The 26,149-nt window shown below is 44.4% G+C and overlaps 1 protein-coding gene across 1 annotated transcript in view; it reads right to left on the bottom strand.

Moving 5' to 3' along the window:
• The window catches only part of LOC114769910 (CUB and sushi domain-containing protein 3-like), a 324,749-nt gene that overhangs the window by 264,080 nt on the left and 34,520 nt on the right, over nucleotides 1-26,149 (bottom strand). Inside the window, 1 exon segment of the mRNA XM_028963275.1 lies at nucleotides 20,686-20,908. Within this exon segment, the coding sequence (XP_028819108.1) occupies nucleotides 20,686-20,908 (223 nt within the window).

The following is a 26,149-nucleotide window of genomic DNA, read 5'->3' as shown; positions in this document are numbered from 1 at the left end:
CATAATTTTTTTTATTGAAAAAGGGCCGATAGTCTGTTTGTGCTTCTATGTTTATGATTAAAATGTCTGCAGTTAGCCGATGGGAAAGGAGCTTTCATCCGGCTTTTGTGACTGTATCACAAACGGATGATGCATTTATACGGCAGATCTTATAACTGCTCGTAATTCCCTCCATTAACCTTGAGTTCAGCCAAGCCCTGCTCAAAAAGCCTTTAATTAGTACACTTACGTTCATTTCCGAGTGCCATTCTACTCTACAGTCGCTCAATTGTATCCTTAATTATACAAAGCGTCAGTGTAGCATCACTTGACACTGTACTCTCTCAACTGGGTTTCAATCATTGTTTATTAATTAAAGGGAGGGGGAGTCCTCATTGAAGCCTTAATGCACGAGAGATGCTGCGAAATCCAACGCTGCTCTGGACCAATTTTACTGCAAACCTTAATAAACGTGACAATGAAGGCAGAGTGAAGACAAAAGAAACGAAAAGCTGTGGTTCTTTGCTGTCGTACATGTCGCGCCGAAAGCATAAATTTAACAAAATAAGAGGAAAGGATATTTATGTGTTGCCCCTCCAAGATTGCCTCGCAGCATCATTGACTATTGACTCAACGGCAGGTATGATCATCAATATATTGCAGCAAATGAAAGGTCATTGCAGCATCCATCCACTCTTTTAATTTTCTCTGACAGCAGTGTCAGAGGTCAAGGAACTGCCCCGGTTTAATCAAATGACCGAATCTCTGTCCAAAAAAACGAATGGCACGCCAACTGGACCAGCGAAAAATCCATGTTTTATCTAAAAGACGGTTCACACGTCCAAAGAAATTGATCACCAAACATGACATTTATGCCTCCTGCATGTTTTTTTTTTGCACTTGATACTGTAACCCAGGTTGCCAAATGTGGCAAAATATATGTTATGGAAGCCAGCTATTAAATGTTATGCATTTATGTTTTAAATGGCCATTTTATCTCAATTAAACGATTGTATCCTCAACTTATAAATTATTATTAAAGTAGATAAACACTAAAAGGCCAGAATATTGAATATTGTCCATGCTTCAAAATGGCCACTCCAAAGAATGGGCAACTAACATGAAAACCAGAAAGATCTCATATTCTATTTGACAGCATAGAGACATCACATCACATCAAGTGTAAAGCGCAGAGAATGGCTGCTGGGGCATGTGTGTAAGATAATAATGCTAATCACTAATTATAAGAATTAAACCCATGGGCCATTACAATGGTATGAGGACTGGTCAGGGCCTTGTGTTAATTTCTTATCTTGCCAGGTATGATCAAGAGACAGAAGAGGAAATTGACTAATGCATCTTATACATGCTTAAAAACTGAGGCTTAAAAAAATGAAGACAGTCGCAGGTCATCCTTGGTAATATTATTCCACGGTCGGAAGACCCCATTTTTCATCTCCGAACTTGAGGCATGGGCCTGTGATAGGAACTCCCACCTCCACTTTGTTTGGATATTATCAGCAGGGGTTCAGGCAATGTGATGAAGTGCACTTTAATGAGTTTATGCATGGGACATAAATCAGACCAGCACTGTTGTATCAGTGGGGCTTCAGATGAAACCTCAGCCATTAGCACTTAGCAGGGCATGAGGTGACGACGTGAAATGAAGGCAGTCGGAAATAATCACATTCAAAAACCACCGATCTCGCGCATCTGAGTCTTGAACATCAGTTAGAGTCTCGTATGGCTGTCATAAGCGCCCAGAAGACATTTTTTTAATTTGAATGCTAAGCGTTTTGATCTTCGCGTTATTTGCTCCTCCGTGGAGGGGCAACCGCGTTCAGCGGGCTGGGGAAAAAGCAATTTCTCCCGAGCAGCAGTGTTCGGGCGGCGCTAAGCCGGGCCTACTGGACAAAGATCAAAGCGAGAGTGAACAAGAATAAGGCCGGCGTTTTTATGATGTTGTTTTATTACATTATGGAAACACAAGAGGACTTTGAAAAATTATGCGGTGACAGAACATTGAGCGCGACGGTTCGTGCGCGCTGCATGGGAATGAGCATCCCGTCCTCTTCTCTAGTCACTCGAGTGATATGCACGGAGAGCAGATTAGTGTTTTATGAGGCGGAGACTGACGGGACTGATGTTTTCGGTGATATCTGAAAAAAAGGGATGAATAAGTAAACGGGACTTTGCTGATGTAAGCATGCAGCCGCAGATTCTGCCGCTGCCTGAATCAGACTCGCATTACTAATTAATTCAAGGCTTCCAAGACAGATTTAAGATGATGCAATCTTATTTACAGTCCCAGGACCTACACACCACCTTCACGTCTGTCTACATTTCTGAGATGAAAAGGGCCCAAAAACAAGAGAAGCCCCCTTGGACATATCTTTTCCCAAAATATATTCCATAATTTTGCATTTTCATGGTAGTGGAGCTGGAGGTTCAGAATTGAGGGGTTGAACCATTCCACCTCACTTGTCGTGGACCCAGGAAGACTCTCTCACTCCCCTCAGGACTGTGAGATGAAATCAACCACTTATAATAATCCTGCATGGATTTGCAGTAATCATTCTCTTAAAAAAATGCAAAACCGACCAGCAAAGTTTCATGAGACCATTAAAGTAGCTCCTTCGTCCCTCTTTGTAGGGGAGCCTGGTCACAATTGCCTTACCTCTAACAAAGCTGGGTCTGGGAATGCATGAACTCATTATGGTGTGTGTGTGTGTATGGTAACCATGACAGCACATAAAGAATGAGGGAAGTAAAATGATGTTCCAGCTCATGGTAGTTCTCCATACAGCCAATCACACTCCTCTAATTGATGTGTCTTGCCAGTTCAGAGCACCCTCAGAGAGTCGTTTAATGTGTCTCATCATGTCCTGTTTTGTGGGTTGGTACCGGACTTGTGATTGAAAGATGAGCAAATACACCAACCCGCTAAATGACGACCAGGGGAACGTTTTCATATTATTACCGGCAGTGTAATGAATGATGATCCTCCTACAATTCGTCATAATTAACCAACGTCTGTTTGTAACCAACTTCGGAAAGGGACAAGGGACTCTTGATTACTGAGAGTAAAGTCTTGATTGCCGCCTGCCGTCTGAAACATGGTCTGTGGTCCACAAGGCCTCCCATCTATGTCAGTGGGCCAGCAAAGCCTTAAGTGGTTTCCTGGAAAACAGTGGCCCAATTGCTTGTCAAACGGTCATTTGGTTGCATCACATAGCAATTACTGATGGTTCTTCCTCGGCTTGGTACAGAGCCTTGGTCAGAAAAAGACATTAGGTTTCAAATTCAATTTCAAAAGGTTACAATTTTTGGAGTGAGGACCAGAGGGGAGATGAATATGTCCGATGAAAGCTCTTCATTAAACACATTCATTATCACAAGGGTGGGGAATCTGTTCCACAGGGGACCAGAGTGGGTACAGGTTTTTCAGAAGACCTCTGACCAAGCCAATCATAAGTGTGTATGGCAATGGCCATTATTTAACATTTATTATAGCTGATCAATCTCCCTACTCTGGCACCACCATTTTTTTAGGAATTGCTGTGAGCATTTCATATGTAAGATGCAAAAAAAAAGGATGCTGTTCACAAACAACCATTCAATTCGTAATCCTTGGTTGAAAAAAAATATTTCTTCTCAGTCAATTTATCTTTTGAGACAAAGATGTGTCAAAAGCTCTTGCTCGGTCTCTCTAAGGCAGAGGCTGTATTGGCCTTGTCTTGATCTCTTTTACTGCTGCCACTAAACGTCTTTCCCGCTTATGTACTTTAGCTCAATTAACAAGAGAAATTAGCAAGTTGTAATGGGTCGATGTGCGTTGTAAAACGGAATACTGATGGGACCACATGCCGTTTGACTGACGTCTGCCAATTGAAAGTACCACTTTCCACTAAGCTGCATGATAAAAAAAATTAAAAGCAGCACCACCGCACAACACCCAACATTCCCTGCAGTCTTTAGACTGATCAGCCTTGATATTGGAACCCCTGACAGAGCGAAGTCAATAACAATGATTATTTTTTTTAATGGCAGCCATCAAGAGATGGATCTATCAGGCTGCAAGTAAATGGTCAGTTCTTAAAGTTGATGCATCGAAAGCAGGAATTCTAGTCATTTTGAAGACAATCGGTGTGAATACTATACCCACTAAAGGTCATCCAAGGAAGGACAACCAGCTCATTTAAGGCTTGCTTGTCTGATTTGATGACACGGAAGAGCTAATTTTGCTGGGTCCCAGCTGGTTTCGGTTCACCATCAAAAGTGCCTACAATTAGCACCCAGGCATCTGAATAGGATCATTGAGCAATTGAGGAATGTGGCCTTCTCTAGTGAAACACATATTTGTTTAGATCAGGGGTCACCAACCCTGCTCCTGGAGGACACCAGTCCCGCACATTTTTGGTTCCATCTTCAGTTAGAACTTCTGGACTTGTTGAATCAGGTGTTCTAAATGAAGGTAAAAACAAAAATGTGTCCTACAGGAATAGGGTTGGTGACTCATGGTCTAGATCATGAGGGAACGTAGTAATAGCCAAAACAGTAAGAAGGCAAGTGGGTGGAGGCATTGAGGAGGCACACACTCCTTTTCTAGCATGTACATGCCTTCTTGAAAGAGATCTTCCTTTATGGCCATGGCATTTCTTGATGGCACTGACCTCTTTCAACCGAATATTGACCTTCCGCAGGAGCCTATGGGCTGCCTTTGCACTTCCATTTGGCCCTCAATCAATGCTCTTCCCTCGAACACTCATAATTCATAGGCTTCAATACATCAAAAAAGTCATGAGGTAGTCTACATCCCCCTGGATTTACAGCGTAGCCATGGTAAGGAATTAGATATCGGGGAGAATGTTAAGTGACAGTGAAGTGATTGTCATTATGATGCAGCACATGGTGCACACAACGAAATGTGTCCTGGTGTTTTGGGATTCGAGTCGGCAACCTTCTGATTACTGTTTGGACACACCTTCTCATTCAATGTGTTTTCTTTATTTTCATGACCATTTACGTTGGTAGATTCTCACTGAAGGCATCAAAACTATGAATGAACACATGTGGAGTTATGTACTTAACAAAAAAAAGGTGAAATAAGTGAAAACATGTTTTATATTCTAGTTTCTTTGCTCTGATTACTGCTTTGCACACTCTTGGCATTCTCTCCATGAGCTTCAAGAGGTCGTCACCTGAAATGGTTCTCCAACAGTCTTGAAGGAGTTCCCAGAGGTGTTTAGCACTTGTTGGGGTCCAGCTCACCCCAAACCATCTGGATTGGGTTCAGGTCCGGTGACTGTGGAGGCCAGGTCTCCACTTTCTGTTAAGTACATAACTCCACATGTGTTCATTCATAGTTTTGATGCCTTCAGGGAGAATCTACCAATAAATGGTCATGAAAATAAAGAAAAACACATTGAATGAGAAGGTTTGTCCAACCTTTTGGCCTGTACTGTATATCAGATTTTTTACAATACACAGCTACACAAGTTTTGCCAGGCTTACAGTAGAAGGCAAGTGGCCATCCCATGATGATTTGTTTCAAAAGTTAATCAAACACACATAAGGTCTGTAGCCCTTAAGCTTGGACGCTAATAAACTGGAGATCAACACTTGTCAGCGTTAGAGATGGTGGTAGGAGCACAACACAGTGCGAGAGGTGAGCCTTGTGTCCTCCTGCATAGTGGATGCATTTTTCATTAGCTCCCCGTTTTTTTTTTTCTCATGAAGCAAAATATTAAAATCTTTGTGCTATTAATAATTTAAAGAGACCACATCACCACGCTTTCTTCAAGGGAATGTGACAGGGCTTTGAATAAATGATGTGAGACGAAAGGGGTATGCACCGCTGGAGGAGGCAGGCTGGTGAGAATGAAGTCGTGGATGAGGACGCATGTGCTACAGGAGCTGAAGGGGGGTGACACAAATCAGTTTCAAAGCGAGCAGCACTGAGTCACTGACACTGACTGTGATAGGGATGTCGTATGCTCGGGTCCAGAAAGAAAGGATAAGGCTGTCAAAAAAATGAGACGGCGAAGACTATGACTACAATTAAAATAAATACGATGTAAAACGAGCCGTGGCTGTGGTAATAACTCCAATTGTTTTCCGAAGCGTATCCCCTCTGGGCAAGATGGTAATGAGAACGTGTGCCGTTTTAGATGCTTAGATTGTTTAACTGCTGTTGTTCACGTTGTTCATCAGTGCTCAGAACAGCACAAGACATTAGCAAAGATATAAACGTCAAGTATGCTGAGTGTTGTTCCGAGGGCTGACGATGCTACGCTGTTCTTGATACTCTTGATACTCAGTGCCATTGCTTGAAAACGTGGAAAAATGTAGATTAAGTGGAGCTGTGATTAAAAATGTAGGTTCATGTTTAAAAATGTTACACATTGCGCACAATACTCTAATGCTAATGCTATTTCTACATCGTTCTTCCTTGTGCCGTTCAGAGCTTATACTACACAAATGATTGGTAATGTGGGGTCACACATTACACAATCTGGTCTGTTGGGTCTCCAAAGCAACCTTCACTAAAATACATTTGACAGACATAAACAAGAACTATAAGTTGTTTGCCTAACGATCAGATAAAAAAAAAAAAAAAAATGTGCAAATAGAAAAATATTTTAAATGGATTAAATGAATTGCCATTGGCAGGCAGTACGGTTCGTCTCTACAACCATGAGACCATGGAGGTCCTTGCCTCTTTCCATGAACTTACGTGTCGTCTTTGACCATGTTCCAATCAGAGGCCATTTTGGTTGGAGACCTCAAAATCGCACTAATCATCTCAAGGCTGGATCTAGTGGCCCATCATCTACTTAACGGCTCTGGTTTCAATCAGCTGCCTCAATTGTGTCTTCAATAACCTGAATATTAGTAGACTTTGCACTTAAATTAGACAATGGTTCCAATTTAAAACATAATCTACTGCCCAGTTTTTGCTAAAATCAAGAAAGGATTCACACAATCTCTTACTGACTTAAAGTGCATGCATTTAAAGTAATTCAGACAAATCCACTGACTGTGCTTAATACACAGAGAGAGAGAGAATACACGGACAGGAGTGAAAGAGAGAGCGAGGAGGAAAGAGAAATTGCTGTGGCAGTCATCCCCCGGGAGTCACTAACATTACACATGTTAGAGCAGTGCAGGCAGACGATGAGTCCAGGAGGACTCTAGACAAAGACAATCCATGAAAAATGATACAAACGCATTCCTCCAAGGACAGCACAAAGATAACAGAAGAGCAGAGAAGTCCAAATTGGAACTGGAGACATGCTCCACCATTCTGTTTGCCCTCTCCGCCTCGGCAAGCGCTATAAGGAGGAATCCTAAGGTGGCTCCACTCAAACCCGTCCTTCAGGAGTCGCAGTATATGTTCTAGAGCTGCACGATTGATTGATTGATTTGCATCAATTTGTGCCACCAAATTTGTGAGAATCCAGAACCATTTGACCAGTGCAGAGAGTGAAGCAGAGCATGTTCCTCTTATTATAACCAGAGCTATGGGTCTACAGAACGCAACAGAGAACTAGCTTGGGAAAAAAATGAAATATTAATGAAATTTATCCAAGGTGCTTTGTCAACATTTAAATGTTTTCAAGATTATGGTGACAGTCAGTACTAAGAAGCACAAGCTTTTTAAGCCTTTACAAAGATTCCAAGAACATCAAGCCCAGACTACACACTGTTTATCTAAAGATCTGCTTTCAGAAAGGGAACGTGCAGGACATGGGACAACGGAACGGGTTGAAGACCTCAAACTTTAACTACAGTACACTCCCAGTGTATTAATTTATTAGTTTCTTGACCTATTTTTATTATTTTTTTTTTTTAATTAATTACTTATTTTTCATAACTAAATTACATCTTTTTTTTTCGTCCATTTTTAGAAGTCTGGAAGCGTATGACCGCTTTATGCCTCGATCATAAAAAAGCTGTGTAGCATGTGTAAGTCTACCAGGATCGTTCAGAACTTTGAAGGTCGTCTAGCCTGAACTCAATCTTACGCATATAAATGGTGCAGAAGATGGTATAAAAGTGAGCTTTTTTTGTACCCCTACTGAACTACTTTTTTGTGATGTGTATTATAAGGGCAGGACTATTATTAATATTATTAGCCAAAGCCTATGTTGGACTGGGGCGGATTTGTGAGAAAGAAGGGCAATTCATTACAGGCCCACTGAGCCGTGGGTAAATTCCGAGGCTTTGGTAACGCTGGTTGTGCATTAACGGAGCACAGTATCTATCCATCACAACACTTGAAAGGTCAGCCTCCGCGGTAGCAAGGGGCGGCCTGACGCAAAGCCGGGCCCTCGCATAAAAACTCCCGGAGGCCGATTTTCCTGCACCGCAGGCTGAGGCCGGCCAGGTGTTATCGGTCATTTCCAGCGAGGGAGCCGCCAGAGTCGGCTTCCGGGGGGAAGCCCTCCCTCCCCGCCCCGTCCCCAGCGGCGCAGCCTGACTCTAATGACACCCAGAGGGGATTGCGGCGCCACTCTGTACAGCTCATCTACAGGAATTACAAACAGCCGTGCCGCCGGCATGGGGCGCTGACGGGGGGGGGATAAAAACAGTCGCGAGCGGAGTGACTTTCAGACGCTCCGGACGCTCGCTCTGCATTTTAACATGCAGGGCGTGGATATACCTTGCGCTGTGTGATAATCGATAGCGAAACACATTCCGCAAAGACATTTCATCCATCACAGCACCACAGGTGAGAAAAAGCACGGGATTATATATAAAAGCTTCTGCAATGCTAATGCATGTATCTATCTTTAGTCGCTCCTTCGTTCCTTAAGCCAAAGGTTGGAGCGCTGGATTGAGAGAGCCGGCTCCCAGCAAGCTGTTTGTTCCTTGTCATCCGTGAATATTAATAGTGTTTTAAACTGGGCGTCACTCTTCATTAAATCAGATGCAATCTGAAGGACGTGCGTGGGAAGGGGAACCACTGGAACACAAAGGGCCAGCCACCTGGGAATCCTAATCTCAGTTGGAGAACTGGGAAATCCTATTATGTGGCTAAATGATTTAATGGGAACGGAGGGAATGTTTCAACGAGCTCACGTTTGGGAAAAGACAGCCCTTCCCGTAAACCTAGTTACAAATTTAAGAAAGTAATAATGAAAAACACAACACAACGTATCCCGGACACCTCTGTCTCATCCATCACCAAATCGCAATTGCATCCAAATGAAATGGACACAAGAAGAAACAAAGCTGGAGATAAAACAGGCCATTCCGAGAGGGAAAAACAACACGCCATGGCCCTATCCAACGCGCAGCACCGCGGCCCACTCACATCAAAGCCCTTCCATGGCTTCGTTTTTATACCTATTACCAGGTGGAGATAAAAAATATATATATGCACGCAACAAGGTGTCCTGAGGTCTGATCTAGCAGCTCCCGAGAAAGGTGAGCGGATTAGAGGCACTTCGTTTTGGGAGTAATACATCTGGGATGCAGATGTTTTTTTTTTTTTTTTTTTTTTGGGGGGGGGCAAGCCTGGCCAAGATGCTACTGATGTGCCTTCTGCAGACCCAAGATCGCTGCCCGGAAGCCTAAAAAATTCCGGTTTATGCATGTTCATAATTCAGTTACAAAATCATTGGCTGCATTGGCCAGATTTTTACTGCCGTTGATGGGGTCATTTATAAAGGTTATGTGATCTAAACATTACCAACACTCTTGCCATCATGCATCACACACTGTGTGTAGGGCAACAAGTGCCATATGAATAATCATCAGTTTAAAAATAGTTGAAATTATACAATTTTTCCATTTAAAAACACTGCTTATATCATCCATATCTTTAAATGAAAACTGAAAAAAAAGCCTCAGTTGCCTACTCAATTGTGCCTGAAAAGTTAGACAGCCATGTTTTGAACGAAAGGGGAAACTAGAAGCAGTTTGTGCAAAACAAATTCATTCGATTTCCTTAATTGAATAATGGACATTGGTTCCACATGAATCATTTGATTTAGGCCATCCTTATTTCTTTTGTGTTATTTCAAACCATACATAATATGTTAGTTCGGCTTAATAATTTTTATTTTTTAAGCAACAAATGATTTTATTAAGTTGCTCAAACGTAATTGGCCTTGAACCCAAATTAAACATCTTACTCTTACATGATCAAATCGTTCTCTTTTAACTCTGATGTGTTTTGTTGAAAAAGTCGAAGGCAAAAAGTCGAAGTTAACTTAATAAAGGCACATTCCCTTTTTTCAGTGAAGGCTCTACATTTGCATTCACATTATGGCATTTATCAGACGGCCCTATCCAGAGCGACTTACAGTCGGTAGTTACAGGGACAAAGATAAAGACAATCTATGGCAGAACAACCTGCAGGGTTATGGCAAGAGCATCTTGGACCAGTGGAGGTGATCAAATAAAATATCCAAAACCAGTCACATAGATTCCATTGCCAAAGGTATTTGGACGTGTGCCTTAACACACCCATGAATCTTAATGACACCCTATCCTTAATCCACAGGCTTTACTATGGTGATGGGCCACCCTATGCAGAAGTCTTTCCAAAAGGTGCATGAGGAGTTTTTGACCATTCTTCCATAAGAAGAAAAGAACGCATCCCAAAGGTGTTCGGTCAGGTTGAGGTCAGGGTTCTGTGCAGGCCCGTCAAGTTTGTCTACTCAAAACCAGTTCATCCAGATTTTTATGGACCTTTTATTTGTGCACTGGTGCACAGCCATGTTGGAATACAAATTGGTTGTCTGTTGGGAGCATGACATTGCACAAAATGTCTTTGTAGACTGAAGCATTCGCTGAAAAACAACCCCACACCATGCCACTCGTCCATCAGATTTCCAGGCAGAGAAGAATGATTCGTCATTCCAGAGAAGACGTGTCCACTGGTGGTGTGCTTTGCATTGCATTTTGTGACATAAGGCTTGGAAGCAGCTGCTCAGCCGTGGTTACCCATTGAATGGAGGCTCTCTGCACAACGTTCTTATGGCATTTACCACACGGCCTTATCCAGAGCGGCTGACAATCAGGGGACAGGGAGCAACTCAGGGTTAATTGTCGTATGTGTGATGACGCAATGATAGTTGGTGGGGTTTCAACACAGGCCAGGCTAGAGATTCTCCAACAAAGCCCCGCTCCTGCACAAATCAAAAATTCAGTCCGATTCCATTTGATCTCAGCGCTTCACAGCCTGCCCCTGGCTGCCCTCTTGAGTCCACGCCTTGCCTTTTATTTCATATTCTAGATGCTAAAATGTGTAGCGTTAGCAATGTTAGCGGCGCTTTGGCAAGCTAGATCTCAAAAAGTGGACATGTCCATGTAAAAGAGGCAGGGGTGGCAGTGCCCACTTAATACCATTGTGTCCCTGAGCAAGACACTTAACCCTCAGTGTCTCCAGGGGGGGGACTGTCCCTTGCAAGTCGTTCTGGATGAGGGCTTCTGATGAAGGGCGTCTGAAAATTGTAAATTGCTGAGGCACACGGCGGCCTACCACTTCACTCCACGGTTCCCGTGGAGTTCACCACTACCATTTCACAATGGAATAATTAGTAGCACGGATATTTCATGAATGGACTTGAGAAAGTCCTCTGGAATGGGTGGGTGAAACGTTGTCAAGGAACCACAACAAGTCCAGTTGCCTTTGGAATGTCCTTTTTTTGAGATCACCGGGAGGACTGAGAACCTTCACAAATTTTCACGAATGGACTTTCGGTGGCATCTCGTCACAGTACCATGCTGGAATTACCGAGAGCAGCCAATTCTTTCACAAATATTTGCGTAATTCAATGATTTAAAGGGGTGTCCTTATACTTTTGACAAAAGTCATTTTAAATGATTCTGATAAGTATTTTTAGGCAAAAAACCCTCTTGATGCAGAAAAAGAGGCTGGGTCCTTATGGCTGGGGTTAAGCATCGGCTAGATTTCAGCAGACTGTGGCTCGATGATGAGTGGCATTTTTCTGAAAAGGCCACCCATACTCAGCTCAAGCCAATTCACTACACCAAGGGCAAGAGCAGTCAGGAGAAGGACTCGGGAACAAGCGCATTTCCCAGTAAATAATGGCAACGCTCCCACGGCTGAGAGGCTCTGCCTGTGACGTACAGCCCGGGCCCTCGGTCTTGATTTATACCAGTCAAGTGAATATTGGCCCAAAGCGAGAATCAGCACTCGGCTCTGGTGAAACATCCTCTTCACCATGGGCCCGTCACATTCCCAGCCAGAAAGCGGGAAATAAGACAAAAGAAAATACACACACACACACACACACACACACACACACACATACACACAAAAATGTTTCTGATTGAAACTGTCCTCCCCCAGCTCCCAAGAAGACAAGTAAAGTAAAAGTAATGGCCACATGTTAAAAGTCTCTGACGGAGGGAAATTGGCCCCAAGCAAATAAATGGGACATCAAGAGTTACATTATTTAAACTAAATGACTTAAGAATAGCACAGTAGGCGAAAGCAGCAGCAATGCAAATGTGTGGAACTATCAAATTTAACATCAGAAGTGCAAGCTGAAATATTTTCCCAACTTAACCATCATAGAGCACAGCACCGGGAGAACTGCAATTTCAAAATGGGCCACAAAAGATTCATCCAGCCACAATGTAGCGCCGTGATAATAACACAGAGCTTGCATAATGCAGCATGTGTACCATGAAGATCTATGAATCAATGATATTCATGTCATTCATAGTTTTTGTGCCTTCAGTGAAAATCTACCAATTTAAATGGTCATGAAAGTAAAGAAACCACATTGAATGAGAAGGTGTGTCCAAACTTTTGGCCTGCTTTTATTTATATATATATATAAAAGCAGTCATGAAAATCTAATGTGCTTTGAAGATTATGTGTTTTTTTAATCATTTTCTAGCCTGCGGCAAGAAAGCATGTTCCTGAAAGCTAAGCAGAACCTGAAGAGCAACGTGACATGCAATGCATTGCTTGCCTGTTGTATTGTAAAGGCAAGTTTCAGACAAATAACAACTTGGCTTTTGCATTACCGCAGATGAATCATTAAGTTTAATGAATGCAAAAGTCCGTGTTCAGTCCAGTGGGGCGCAGAGGCTCAACAACTCTCCAGGTCCCACCACGCCCAGTAAAAGATGAAAACGGTCTTCTACAGGAACTGGTAGCAGGTGTTTCTACAGCCTTATTACACTGCGCCAGTAATTGTGATGAAGTACCGGGGCCATCAAGGCAATCAATCTCACGGACGCAAACGGCAAATATATCTGGTACAACCGCGCAATGAAATACAGTGGCTGCAGCACAGTGACTCACATGGCAGTGCATGGAAGGAAAGTTATATCACCACTCTCAGTGGGTGTGAGGGTGCACCTCCAGCAGGGGGAGCGAGTTGCACTTCGCACGATCACCACAGGGTGTCAGCCTCTGAAGCCAGAGTCTGCTCCTGGCACAAAACCCTGCACAGCAACAGCCCAGACGGCTCTTATATTTCTATTTTTCTTCCTTTTTCCTTTTTTTTTCCTTCACATCAGCTGACATACCGGTGCTTTTCCAGACAAGCAATATTTAAAATTTACACACGTGTTTTTGTTCACATCCCCACGCACAGCAACCCATCTATTAACCTATAACTGCCAGACACCATGCATTGGTGCACGAGCAGATAACATTTTTTCCTTCCAATAAAGCACATTCATATGCCTGCGTTATTTCAGATAAATTCTATTCCAGAAAATCTGCGCTGCTGAGGAAATACCAGCCTTGCAGGGATCATGCAGTTGTGCCATAGTTCATATGCTATCTACACACATCCCTGTCATTAAAAAAAAATTCATTAAAAAAAAAAAGCCTTCCCTCTGTCATGTCAATCATTTTCAAGATCTGTTTAAGGAAAATGAAGAGGATGTTTAATTGAAATTCAATATCTAGAAAAAAGAAAAGAAAGTAAAATAAGTGCTGTGGGCAAAACTAAAACACATGAAAAAAAAGTTTCTTGTTAAAACAAAGTCTATTGAAATATTCACTAAAAAAATTGCAAAAATTTTACCCACAATTTTTTTGAATATATTGTTTAAATTGACTTCTCTTATGGATGGACATACAGTTTCATTTCTGCCCATTTCAGAGTGTTTATTTAGTTGCCATGCTCCGTTGGGGAAGGTGTTCAATGATGGAAAACTTCAAGCGGTTGTTTCTTATCTTGAAAGAGCCATTCAATTAAGGTATAAAAAGTGGGTGGTAATGAAATTGCCTGACTCAATTAACTATTAAAGATTAACCATCAGAAAAAAAAAGGCTGTCTATAAAGACAGCCTTAGTAAAATTGCACTTTGAAATAATAGAGGAAAATGCAAACATTAAGTCCACCAGTGAGACTCAGAGATGAGGCATATGAATCTGCCATGAAAAATGACCTACCACTGAGATTTGAAAATCATACCTAATAATGACTTTGATGTAACTGTTCTTCATTTCAACATTAATACTGAGCTGTGTCTGACAAGATATATTGCCAGCAAGATTAATTAAAAAATCTGTTTCAGCATGCTGGACAGAAGTCCTGTTTACTGAGCATATTATAATTTTACGGCATTGGCTAGAAATAAAACACACACGTCCAGAAATGAGACCTTAGAGAAGGACCTGGGTCTCTGTCATGTTCTGGATTTTCTCCACGTTGACGTTGGGTGCACCCATTTCCTGACATGAACAGAACAGTTCCCTTCAATATATAAATCAAATGGGTTGAGCGAGTGAGATGGTATGGCTAAAAAAATATGTGCCAATGCCACCAATACCCTTTTACCCTCTTAAATTAACACTTTATTCGCATGTTAATGCAGTGATTTGTGACGTTTCTCTCTTTTAGAAGAAGTTTAGAATATATGCAACACCCCTGCCCACAACACATATACATACACATCTTGCTGTGGACAGAGCAAGATGCAGAGGACACATTTCACTGTGTGCACCGTGTGCTGTGCTGCTGTGTATCACAATGACAATCACTTCACTTAAAATACCCTTGTCAATACCCTTTGGGAGCGACTGCACCAATATGTTAATCTGTTCACATTTTAACAGGCAGGTGTACTCAGCTATGGCACCAACCACACCATTACGTCTTGAGTTTGTGTTAAAAAATTGGTGTGTAGGACACTACACGGTCCACTTGGGTCCTAGACTCCTGGTTTCTGCATCGTAGAACTGTTGAGGCTGCATCGGTTACCTCTTTCAGCAAACAAATGACCCCAAAATGCCAACCACAACTGGCTCCAGAAGCACCTTGGCCCAAAGCTGCTGTAGCGGCAGTATTCTGGAGGCTCTTCGTTTGCTTCCTCAGCTCTCCTGAGGAAACGAGCTGAAGCTGGTCTTGACCAGTGCCCAGTTTATTCCTACACACACACACACACAGACACACACCGCCATGTGGCTCTCAGTCCTAGCCAAATGACACAGTGTCTACCGCTGCTTTTGTTGCCTAGCAGTTTCAGTAAAGTCAAATTTGATTGGGCCCTCCGCCCATGGGTGGTCCTGTTAGAAGAATCTTGCTATTTTCCGCATATATCTGTTTGTGTGAACCTGGGGATTGGGTGTACGGTCACTGCCCTGACAGAAAGCAGGCCTCCTTCATCTTTTCTAAGTGACTGACACTGCCCAGGCCCAAAGGGGGTTTGGCGACTCTGCACTCACGCCAGGGTGTCACTGACCTATTCCATGCTCCACCTTCAAGGTCTGTGCCACGTCTAGCGTATGACATGCACTCATGGGCCTCTGACACCAAATGACCAGCGAAGTGCAACATGATGGGTCCTCAGCAGATGCTGAAGTCTATAGACTATCGTTTGAATTATAGTTCACTCTGCAGCAGACAGATTGCGCCAAGTCAAGCAGGTCATTGTCTTTCTGGCCAGAGAATGAGTATTGTGACCAGCCATAGAGGAACGCCTTCACATCAGTGGAAATTAGTCTTAGTCTGTGGCCTGTTTCTTCTAACAAGTTGGTTAATAATTTACTGAATTCTGCGGGTGATATACCATTGGCATGTTGTAGACAGACGTACGCACTGTGACACGACATTTCTTTTTGTGTGGCCTCACATCTCCAAGGTGTTGGTGCGGGTTTCCCAAATAGTCCGGGTTCTCTGGTTTCCTTCCACCAACCAAAAGCATGCATCACACACCTAAATTAGAGGTTTTCTGTAAATATTGCATATTTTTCTTTGTTCACATTATTTCTTGTGGCAATAGTAGCATATTTGAAGGACTCAAATTTCAAATTTGGTCTTCAAATGCATCCACTGAAGGACCAGTTCCGCCAAAGGACCTGTCCCTCCAAGCCATATTAAAATATTTGACTATTGCCGAACATTCACAGTTGTGATAAACGTGCACAGGGGTTTTCAAACCGCTGCACCACTTCTGCACACAACTGTTGCCAGGGAGCTGAGCCTATGGTAGCTTGACTAATTAGTGAGAGAAATTGCTGACCTTTGCTTCAAGTCGCTACTAACTGATCTCCAGAACGACACCTTCCATGGGCAGCATGAGTTTTACCAGCGAGCTCCTTAGCAGTTTACATTTAGAGCATTTATCAGACGCCCTTATCCAGAGCGACTTACAATCAATATTTACTGGGACAGTCCCCCCTGGAGACACTCAGGTTTAAGAGTCTTGCTCAGGGACACAATGGTAGTGAGTGGGATTTGAACCTGGGTCTTCTGGTTCATAGGCGAGTGTGTTACCCACTAGGCTACTACCACCCTAGCAGTAGTTCATTAGCAGTTTGTTACTCTGCAACTGAGTATGTAAAATTTGATGGAACCTGAAGGTATGCTTCAATCTGCCAGTGTGAAAATGAGGGATGGTTGATAAAAAAGCAATGGGACCAACGGACCAGGGTTCCAGGAATTTCCACACGGTGTCACGGTCCCATAATACATATCCCCATGCTTCCGCGTACGCCGGCGCATTGTTACCCCGGCGATAATGAAGTGATTCATAGCACAACACAGTTCGCTCCGTGAGCTAAATGTCTGTCATCACCACGGGCCTTTCTGAAGGACATCTAATAAATTCTGCCAACTCCCGGAAAATGCAGGGAGCGAGGGAGGAAACCTGGGGGGGAAACAGAATGTGGGTTCATGGCATTATTGCTAAGCGCATATGTGGCAAACACATGAATGGCCTGTTTTTTTTTTTTTTTTTCCGGTGGCAGGAGCTGTGAAGGCACACACACACACACACACACACATCCGCACACCAACCATTTTCTTTCGTTCTGCAGCATTTCCTCTGCTTGCAAATTACACCCATCATTGAAATGTCTCGCCGTGCTCCGCGCCTTTAAATAAGCACTGCACCACCTGTACAGACCACAGCCGATGGAAAACAAAGGACGGGAGAAAAGAGGGCGGAGGGTGGGAAAAGGGAGCAGGACAATAGCGCCGACTCCCATTAACAAGAGCCGAGTCATTCAGACCTATTAGTAATTAATTTGGATGGAAATCGTTTAATATTTCAGCGGAACACTGAATGATTTAAACAGGTTGGTAAATATTTCAAGATAAAATTCAATTAATTGCATTTTTTTTTTTCTGATATCCCAGCCAGCCCCTGAATATTTAGAGTTGGGTTACGGGCCGTGAAGCAAGTCGTTGGGTCACGAGTCGTCCACGCATCCCTATAGGGACCGACGGCGTCAATCGCAGGTTTGCATTTAATCGACGTGATTAAAACAAAATCCCGGATGAGAGGCCAATTGGCGATGAATATTTGTTCCAACTGTTTTAAATTTTGCAGTGACCCCAGATTAAGCCTTTATGACTGCAGTGAGGCTTGGGTTACAAACATAGCCCATTCCCCTTAATTCTGAGAAATGACCTACATGCATTTGCTTTTCCGCGACTTGCGCCTCATCAGCGGGATCCCACTTCATTCCACTTATTCATTAATGACACTTGGCTGCTCATGGCCCTCTTGCCAAAATGCCGGCCTTCCATGAATCACATAGGTCGGGCACTAACACCGGAAAACAATTAGAAGCTCCATCGCAATTTGGTGAAAGGTCCCACTGTAAGCAGATCATCAACGTTATTCACTTCACCCGTTTCAATGTTACATTTACATTTACGGCATTTGGCAGACGCCCTTATCCAGAGCGACTTACAACGTGCTTAAGTTACCATCGATGAAGCGATCAATTTCGGTTACAATTTAAAGTTACAATTTAATCTAAATATTCTTTAAAGAGGAAGGTCTTGAGCTGCCGTGTGAAGGTGCTCAGTGACTGAGCTGTTCTGACCTCGAGGGGAAGTTCATTCCACCACCGAGGGGCCAAGACAGAGAAGAGTCTGTGTTGGATTTGGGGCAGTGGTGGCCTAGCGGTTAAGGAAGCGCCCCCGTAATCAGAAGGCTGCGGCCTGCCAAGGTGCCACTGAGCAAAGCACCGTCCCCACACACTGCTCCCCGGCTGCCTGTCATGGCTGCCCACTGCTCACCAAGGGTGATGGGTTGAGGACGTTGTGTCACCATGTGCTGTGCTGCAGTGGATCACACTTTTTAATTTTACAGCATATTGACCTTTGACCTTTAAACTGCCCTGGATCGCAATGTGTTGTGTAAAGACGCGATATTCCCATTAAGCAGACTTTTCCATGCAACATTTTTCGAAGGTGGAAAAAATAAACAATCCCAATTTATGCAAATCGTGGTAACCAAGCCCAATTCGACATGTATCAAGATCTGGAGCAGTAAACCCTTACACACAAACACACATACACCGTATTCCCAGCAAGCCCAGAGTCTGGGACATTTAATGGAGCAACACAGCCCCAGAGGCAGTAAGTTCTCAGGTCACGTACTGTAGTAGACCGGTAGGCTGCAGCCCTAGGTGCGAAGGCATTTGCATTGTAAATGATCTGATTAATCACAACAGCAAGCTCCAAAGACCCGACACTTTGGGAATTTGATTAAACTGGTAATAGCTGTTATTCGCGGCAATTTGTCCACGCAAGACATCAAGAGGGGAGCGCTTGTGGGCGCCGGTCTTGAGAGAGGGAGCTCACAGCAAACCGCTAATTGGAATGCGTTATTAAAGTTACCACCTCCTACCGAAACAAGCAAAAAATAATGATTAACTTTTTAAGGGGAAGTTAATATATGTGTTTTGGAAGCAAAGTGGAGTTTAACTTGTGAACAGCACAGATTGTGTGACTAGCGCCGAATCCCCCGGCAGCACACTTAACCCTGTGTTGCCCCAGGGAGGCCGAACCTGTAATTAGCCCGCTCTACGGAAATGGCTCTGCGTAAGAGCACCGGCTAAATGAATGTAAATATAATGCTTCTGGGTCAAACACACGAATGCGCAATGATCGGTGTCGTTAAAATAACCAACAACGGGGAGAAAAAAAAAGGGGGGGGGGCGTGTTTCATCACGTTCCATTATGCAGATTTACAGTGAATGTCAAATGAATATGAGAAGCACTTTGGGAAGGTTCCAGATGCCTGTAGTTAGATGACGATGGCACCATGAGCCCTGCCCTCCTTAAACAGCAGATAAGTGATGTAAACTTCAGGGTGAAAGCATTGGACATTGGAAAATGTGGACAATCCTAATACAGCCACAATATAAACAATATAAGCCGATTAATATGTTTTTTTTTTACAGTTTCTCCTCAATTTGGGGGGCAAATTGAATTTGGTTAAGTGGTACAGACAGGATACCGTTCCACATGGCAGGGTTTTGTGCTCCGAGGCCACCTCTTTGGTCCAGCCAGCTAGCCTGTAGACATCTGGAAGCAGACAGTCACGGTGCCACAAAACAAGCTGGTCCCCGTGAGACTCTTTTTTTTTTGTGTCCTGGGAAGGCGAGACCACCAGAAACCCGTTCGCACCCCTGCTCTTCGGCCCACGTGGCCTGGCCGCGTGGAGCTGACGGCGTGACCGGCCCCCGGCAGACACCGTGGCCCGACAGCACGTACCTGTCTCATTTGCTCTGTCTGCCATGCGGTGTTTTTAATAACGGCATTCATCAGGGCAATAAACGAGGTAGGCGACGCGACAGGTTTTGTTTTGCCTCCGAGTGCGAGGCATATTTCCTGGAAAGAGTCACAAGAGTTTCTGATCTGCTTTAACTCGGTATTGTTCCGGGAAAAATAGGCCATTTTCTAAGCCAAGGACCTACATGTATTTGTTTTATTTGTACTAAATTTTGATTTATTTATTAATTTTTGTACATTTTGGTTAATTGCATAAGGAGACGTCTGTAAATCCTTTTCATTTGGTAAAGTGGCTCTACACATTCCACCAACTGCAAAAGCCAGTTTTTTGTCTCCTGATGCCAGACTGGAAGTGGAAGAATCGGTGAGAGGGAAGAAATGCCCCCAGATCCAGGCACCAATTTCAGACAAAGGGACATAATCAGGTTGCCCCTCGTTGCACATTCACATTTTTCATTACTCTGTCTGGAGAGCTCGGGGTGACGGGGCTCCTCGTCGTGTTGCTTACTCATCCCTTTCTTTAAATGTCAACCGTAAGCCATCAATCCCTTGCTTATCACAGCTGAGGGAGTATAGCTGCAAGATAATGGACCAGAATCAAGTTGTGCTGTGAAAAGTTTGCTGCTTTCCCACATTTAACAACATTTCTTGCATTATAACACGTGAAACAAGATCATTAGGTGTCATACCAAGTCTGGTGCTCCTCTTTCTAGGAATCAGTACCCACCTTGTCCTGAAGTTTGCTGGATGGGGATGTCCATCATAGAGGGATAAAAAGTCATATTCCTCCTCCACCGCAAAAGACTGAAAGACTATTTGGATGCGGTTGCCCTCCTCGGCTACAATAACCCAGGTACAGTTCGCCCCGTTGGGATATCCGTATGGAAAACCGGGGCTTTCAATGGTGCCATTCCTTCCTTTTAAAGTCCCACCACATGTGTATATAAAGCCTGAAATGGACAAGAAACAGAGGGAAGAGGCAAGTTAGGATGGCGAGTTGTAACAGAGGCAAACATATCTGCGTTATCGGGACGCACAAACAGAAAGACTCCAAAATTGCGATAGCTGCGAGAAAGAAAGACGAAAACAATCCATTAAATTTACAGCATTTACCAGAAGCCTTTATCCAGAGCGACTTACAATCAGTAGGTACAGGGACAGTCCCCCCCCTGGAGCAACTTAGGTGTTAAGTGTCTTGCTCAGGGACACGATGGTAGTAAGCGGGATTTGAACCTGGGTCTTCTGGTTCATAGTCAAGTGTGTTACCCCTGGGCTACCACCACCCCAATCCAAGCAAACTGTGAGGAGGCCTAGATTCGCCGGAACTCTGGAACTCCTTAGGTGAATTTTTAATTATTTATAAAAAATTTTAACTTTATTTTTGCCACGGCACAGAGAGAGAGAGAGAGCCATCATGTCCAGCATGGAGGCTCAGCGGGATTCCGCAGCCACTCTCAGCGTGACACCGCCAAACTATTAGTCACAGCTCAGTGCAAGGCCATATCGCTTTGGGCCCTTCTTTCAAGACAAGGCTTGGGGGATGAGACTATGTGTACATTCACACGCTTTACGGTGGCCTCGTCATTTGGACCCCACGGGATTTCCAAGAATGCGCAACATGGGCGAATCTCTTTTTTTTGTTTTTTTGAAAACAGTATTCGAACAGTATTCGAAAAAAGAGACCCGTTCCAGACGTCTGAACCGCGTCCACCTGTTTGCAATTACGGCGTCTCACACCGTCTCGGATTAAATATGCCTGCGTCATGGATGTCCCACAGCTGGTTAGCCGACTGCCAGGCAAAAAATAAATAAACCTGTGACATGCAGTAGATGCCGGATATTAAAAAAATACATGATTTCAGGGGGAAAACGTAGAGGGCTGAAAGAGATTAAAAAGTAATTATGGATGATCGAAATAACATCAGGCAATGATTAAGTGTATGGATACCTGAAGTCCAAATGGGACCCGCGGCACTCAAAAGCTGAAACTTGATTTGCTCTGCTTTGCTTTCAGCGAGTGTTTTATGATGATAGCGTCAGAAAGTCTATACCAGGCCAATGTGTTAAAGAGCACCATTATGAAATATCAAATTAAAGAGAGCGGAATACAATAAACCAAAATTCTATTCAATTACACAAAGCCAGGGATCAAGTCGAATGAAGAGCGTCCAGTTATCCCGTATGGATTTCCAGCTGGCTTCAGTTTAAGGAATCTCTTCCTCCTGCTGATTATGTGTGTCTAAAATAAGACGAGACAGAATTGGTTTGAACTGCGTCCAAGTTCATTTAATGATTGCATAAATTGTGGCTGATGCAGCATGTTCATTATAAAATGCAGCCATGGACCATGGCCCAGTGCTTCGCAACATGCCCGTCACCGACGCACAGCAGTCAAGGACACTCATAAGATGGCAAGTACCAACACATTAGACACTTCATTTGCCTGTGGGGGCGACCAGTGTAGTTGCATATGTAACTACCCTCAGGCAGATGAGTTCAGTTGCATTTAAATGTGTAAATATATGAGCTGATAAAAAAAAAATGCAGCCATTTATGAGCTCAAATTTAGACAGAGCAAAGTTTAAAGTGGGTGGACCCCATGATGATGATTGTCAGCCTTCATTGACCATAACTGGCAGCAATGGTTGGTAGTAGCCTTGTGGGTAACACACTCGCCTATGAACCAGAAGAGACAGGTTCAAATCGCACTTACTACCATCGTGTCCCTGAGCAAGACACTAAACCCTGAGTGTCTCCAGGGGGGGACTGTCCCTGTAACTACTGATTGTAAGTCGCTCTGGATAAGGGCGTCTGGTAAATGCCGTAAATGTAAATAATTGATCATTCTGGATGCTTCTGTCAGCATGTTGCAAAGTGTAACCTAAGGTCCAAGGCAACCGTGCTCAGATGTTCATTTAAAAAATTCTAATATCTGAAACAGTGAATATGACGTTCTCAAACACTGAAACATTTTACATCTTACAGCACACCCCATAGTTTTCACAGGACAGGACAACGGCCACAATCAGCAAGACTTGTTATCAGGCTTGATTGTTTCCATCCTTTTCAGCAATCCATCTCCATGCAGAATTTAGCATTTTTTAAGAATGCCAACATGCAGAATATTAACCTCCTACCAAGCCAACTTCATATCTTCACTAGAGGAACTTTGTGTCTCAGGGGCACAGTGGTGTACTGGGTTAGCTGGTTCACTTCCCACTCCACACCATGAGCACTTACAATAATTTACATTTATGCCATTTACCAGACACCCTTATCCAGAGCGCCATAGAGTCAGTAGTTACAGGGACAGTCCCCCCCTGGGGACACTCAGGGCTAAATGTCTTGCTCAGAGACACCGATGGTAGTAAGTGGGGCCTTTCGGTTTGTAGGCGAGTGTGTTACCCGCTAGGCCACTGTTACCCTTGTCGGTGTGTTTATATAAAATTGTAATAAAGACCACTGACTGCAGCGTTCCATGAGGGACGCGCCTGTGTGCTGATTTCACGTGCGATCTGCTGCCTTTCCGCTGCCCGTCATCATTCCTCGTTGGATTACCCATGATTCACTGTGAAGGCTGGTGGCACTCGAGGCTCTAATTGTGCCACAAACTGCCACAAAGGATTAAGGACAGGGTGCTGACAAAGAAGGAGGCCGAGTCATTGCGATGGCAACGGCGCCGGGCTCTGCCAGAGGAGGCCTGCGGAGCGGGCCCCGCAGATTGAGGGTTGGAAGGGCTGCAATTAAGGGCAGAAGGAGTGGGCGGGCAGAGGGAGGGTGCCCGGTGGTCACATGTCTCCGTCCCCAGCGTCTCGGTGGCATTTCCACATGGGGGGGAAATGATTAGCGCAAGGAGGTGCAAAAAGCTGACATTACCGCAGCAGGCTTGGAGGAGTGAGAGGCGACGTGACACCGGTCAGGTTTGGCCATTGTGCACGGCCCCGGCGGTGTGTTGCTAACCGAACCTCCTCCTCCTGGAGGAATTATCAAATTAAATTAATGAGCGTCATGTACTGCTCTAGACTCTCATTTTTTGAGCCTCGGGGCAGTGGTGGCCTAGCGGTTAAGGAAGCGGCCCCGTAATCAGAAAGTTGCCGGTTCGAATCCCGACCCGCCAAGGTGCCACTGAGGTGCCACTGAGCAAAGCACCGTCCCCACACACTGCTCCCCGGGCGCCTGTCATGGCCGCCCACTGCTCACTCAGGGTGATGGGTTAAATGCAGAGGACAAATTTCACTGTGTGCACCGTGTGCTGTGCTGCTGTGTATCACATGTGACAATCACTTCACTTTATTTATTTTAATAAAAATGGAGAAGCACCATCAAATCATGACAAAAGGCCGATATGAGTTCATTTTGAAACAAGCACACCGGTGGTGAAATAAACGCCGGTCATTGCATGTGATTGCATTACGACCCCAGGGGTCGAACGATGAGCGAATCAAATCGCTCCTTGGCTAAATTCTCAGATTAACGCAAAGACATCTTCCGTTCTCGCTACACACCAATTCCCCCAACTAGGATAAGAACGATCTGCCTGTTTACAGAGGCGCTTGCAGACAGAAAGCGCACGGCCATAATGAAGAATCAAGCCAATTAAAATGTACAACTTATCCTCCTCTCTCGCCCTAAAGAGGTAATTAAGCTGAGGGTGTGGAGAAGCAGAGGTGCATCCAGGGATGGATGTGTAGGCTCCAGATAACCGACGTACGGCTCCACGCGATGCGAAGTTTTCATTTATTTATTTATGGCGGCGAATGGCGATGGAGAGATTTTTTCTGGGCAACAGTTCTCCCACTCTCTATAAAAGCGGCGTGTAGTATTCGTATGAAACAAGGTAATTTGGTAAACACCTACATCAGAGCAGGCGGCGGCAAAAAAGAAACACTGATTCACTCGACCGGAGGCGGAACATGAACAGGGGCCTGGGACATAAGCCTCTTAAAAAGCAAAGTGCCGTTTTCGCGGGAATGCCGCCGAAGCCGGAGCCATGGAGCAGCCAGTAAACACAAAGAACACAAAAAAATAAAAATAATATATAAAGTGCCAAGAAACATTAAGTGTGAAAAGTTCTGGATATGGAATGAAGAAATTACACAGGACCAAAATAGGCCGTATAAAGCTCTTTTTTAACGCACCCTGATTTTGCTCATCGTGCATAGGAAATGAGAAGTGTGTGTGTGTGTGTTGCAGGCACTGAGGTGGCTAACTAATATATAAGAGCCTTCCAGAACGATAAAGTGCTGCTTAATCGTCCCTCTAAGCTTCCATTATAGCCATAGTCAGAGAAACCCGGGTTCCCGCTGTTCGTCACCGTTTGCTTGTCTTGTTAATTATCCAAACAAGGATCAGGCCATTAATGGCAGGCAATTACGCCGATGGCGTGTGCATGATCTCGGCTTTTGACGCCCACGTCGGCCACTGCTCTGGCTGCCTCTCTCACCTGCTCTCATGACAGCTCCCTCACACCATCTCATTCTCGCCCCCCATTCCAACTGTCCCTCCCTCCCTGGGCCACCATGTTATGGGGCATATTCTCTTTAATCAATGATTTACTGTCTTTGTGGAACATTGCTTGTGGCGTAGACAGCCCCTCCATGTGACAGACCCTCTTGATTACAGCGAGAAATCCAACAGAGACAACAGACATGCCACCTTTCCATGCCAGCCCCACACGCCCAACCGCTTCTTCTCTTCCCTCATTCAAGGAGCCTAGCGATGCTGCGTCATCTCCCGTGCAAAGTAATATCACCGCCACGCACTCAAAAAGCTCCCCATCCCTCCCGCTCACAAAGCCGAGAGTGCCTGGCGTCTCGGTGATACTGTCGGTCCTGGCTTCCAGCAGCAAAGCCTAGTAATCGTGGGGGTGGAAGACTGCTTGGCAGGGAGGTGCGCCGGCTCGTTTTCACCTTGGCACGCGCCTGGCCCCTCCCCCTCCACGTCTTCCACCATGCTCCCTACCCGCCCGACCGTCTGCCACCCGACATCTAGAACCGAGGTGGCGCGACACCCCGGGTCACCGTTTCAAGAGTGCGTCCTGCGCAGCGCCGGCCATGCAGCTGAGCACGTTTGGCACAGACTCCGGGGACACGGAAAGAGCCTGAAATGGAATCCTATATTATCTGTCTGAGATTACTCACTAACTTACATATTTTTTCACATACTTACACCTCTTCAACAACAATTCTACT

Source organism: Denticeps clupeoides, chromosome 20 (genome assembly GCF_900700375.1).
Source record: "Denticeps clupeoides chromosome 20, fDenClu1.1, whole genome shotgun sequence".
Lineage (NCBI taxonomy): Eukaryota > Metazoa > Chordata > Actinopteri > Clupeiformes > Denticipitidae > Denticeps > Denticeps clupeoides.
Note: the sequence above shows the minus strand (reverse complement) of the source record. Positions and strands in the feature narration are given on the sequence as shown.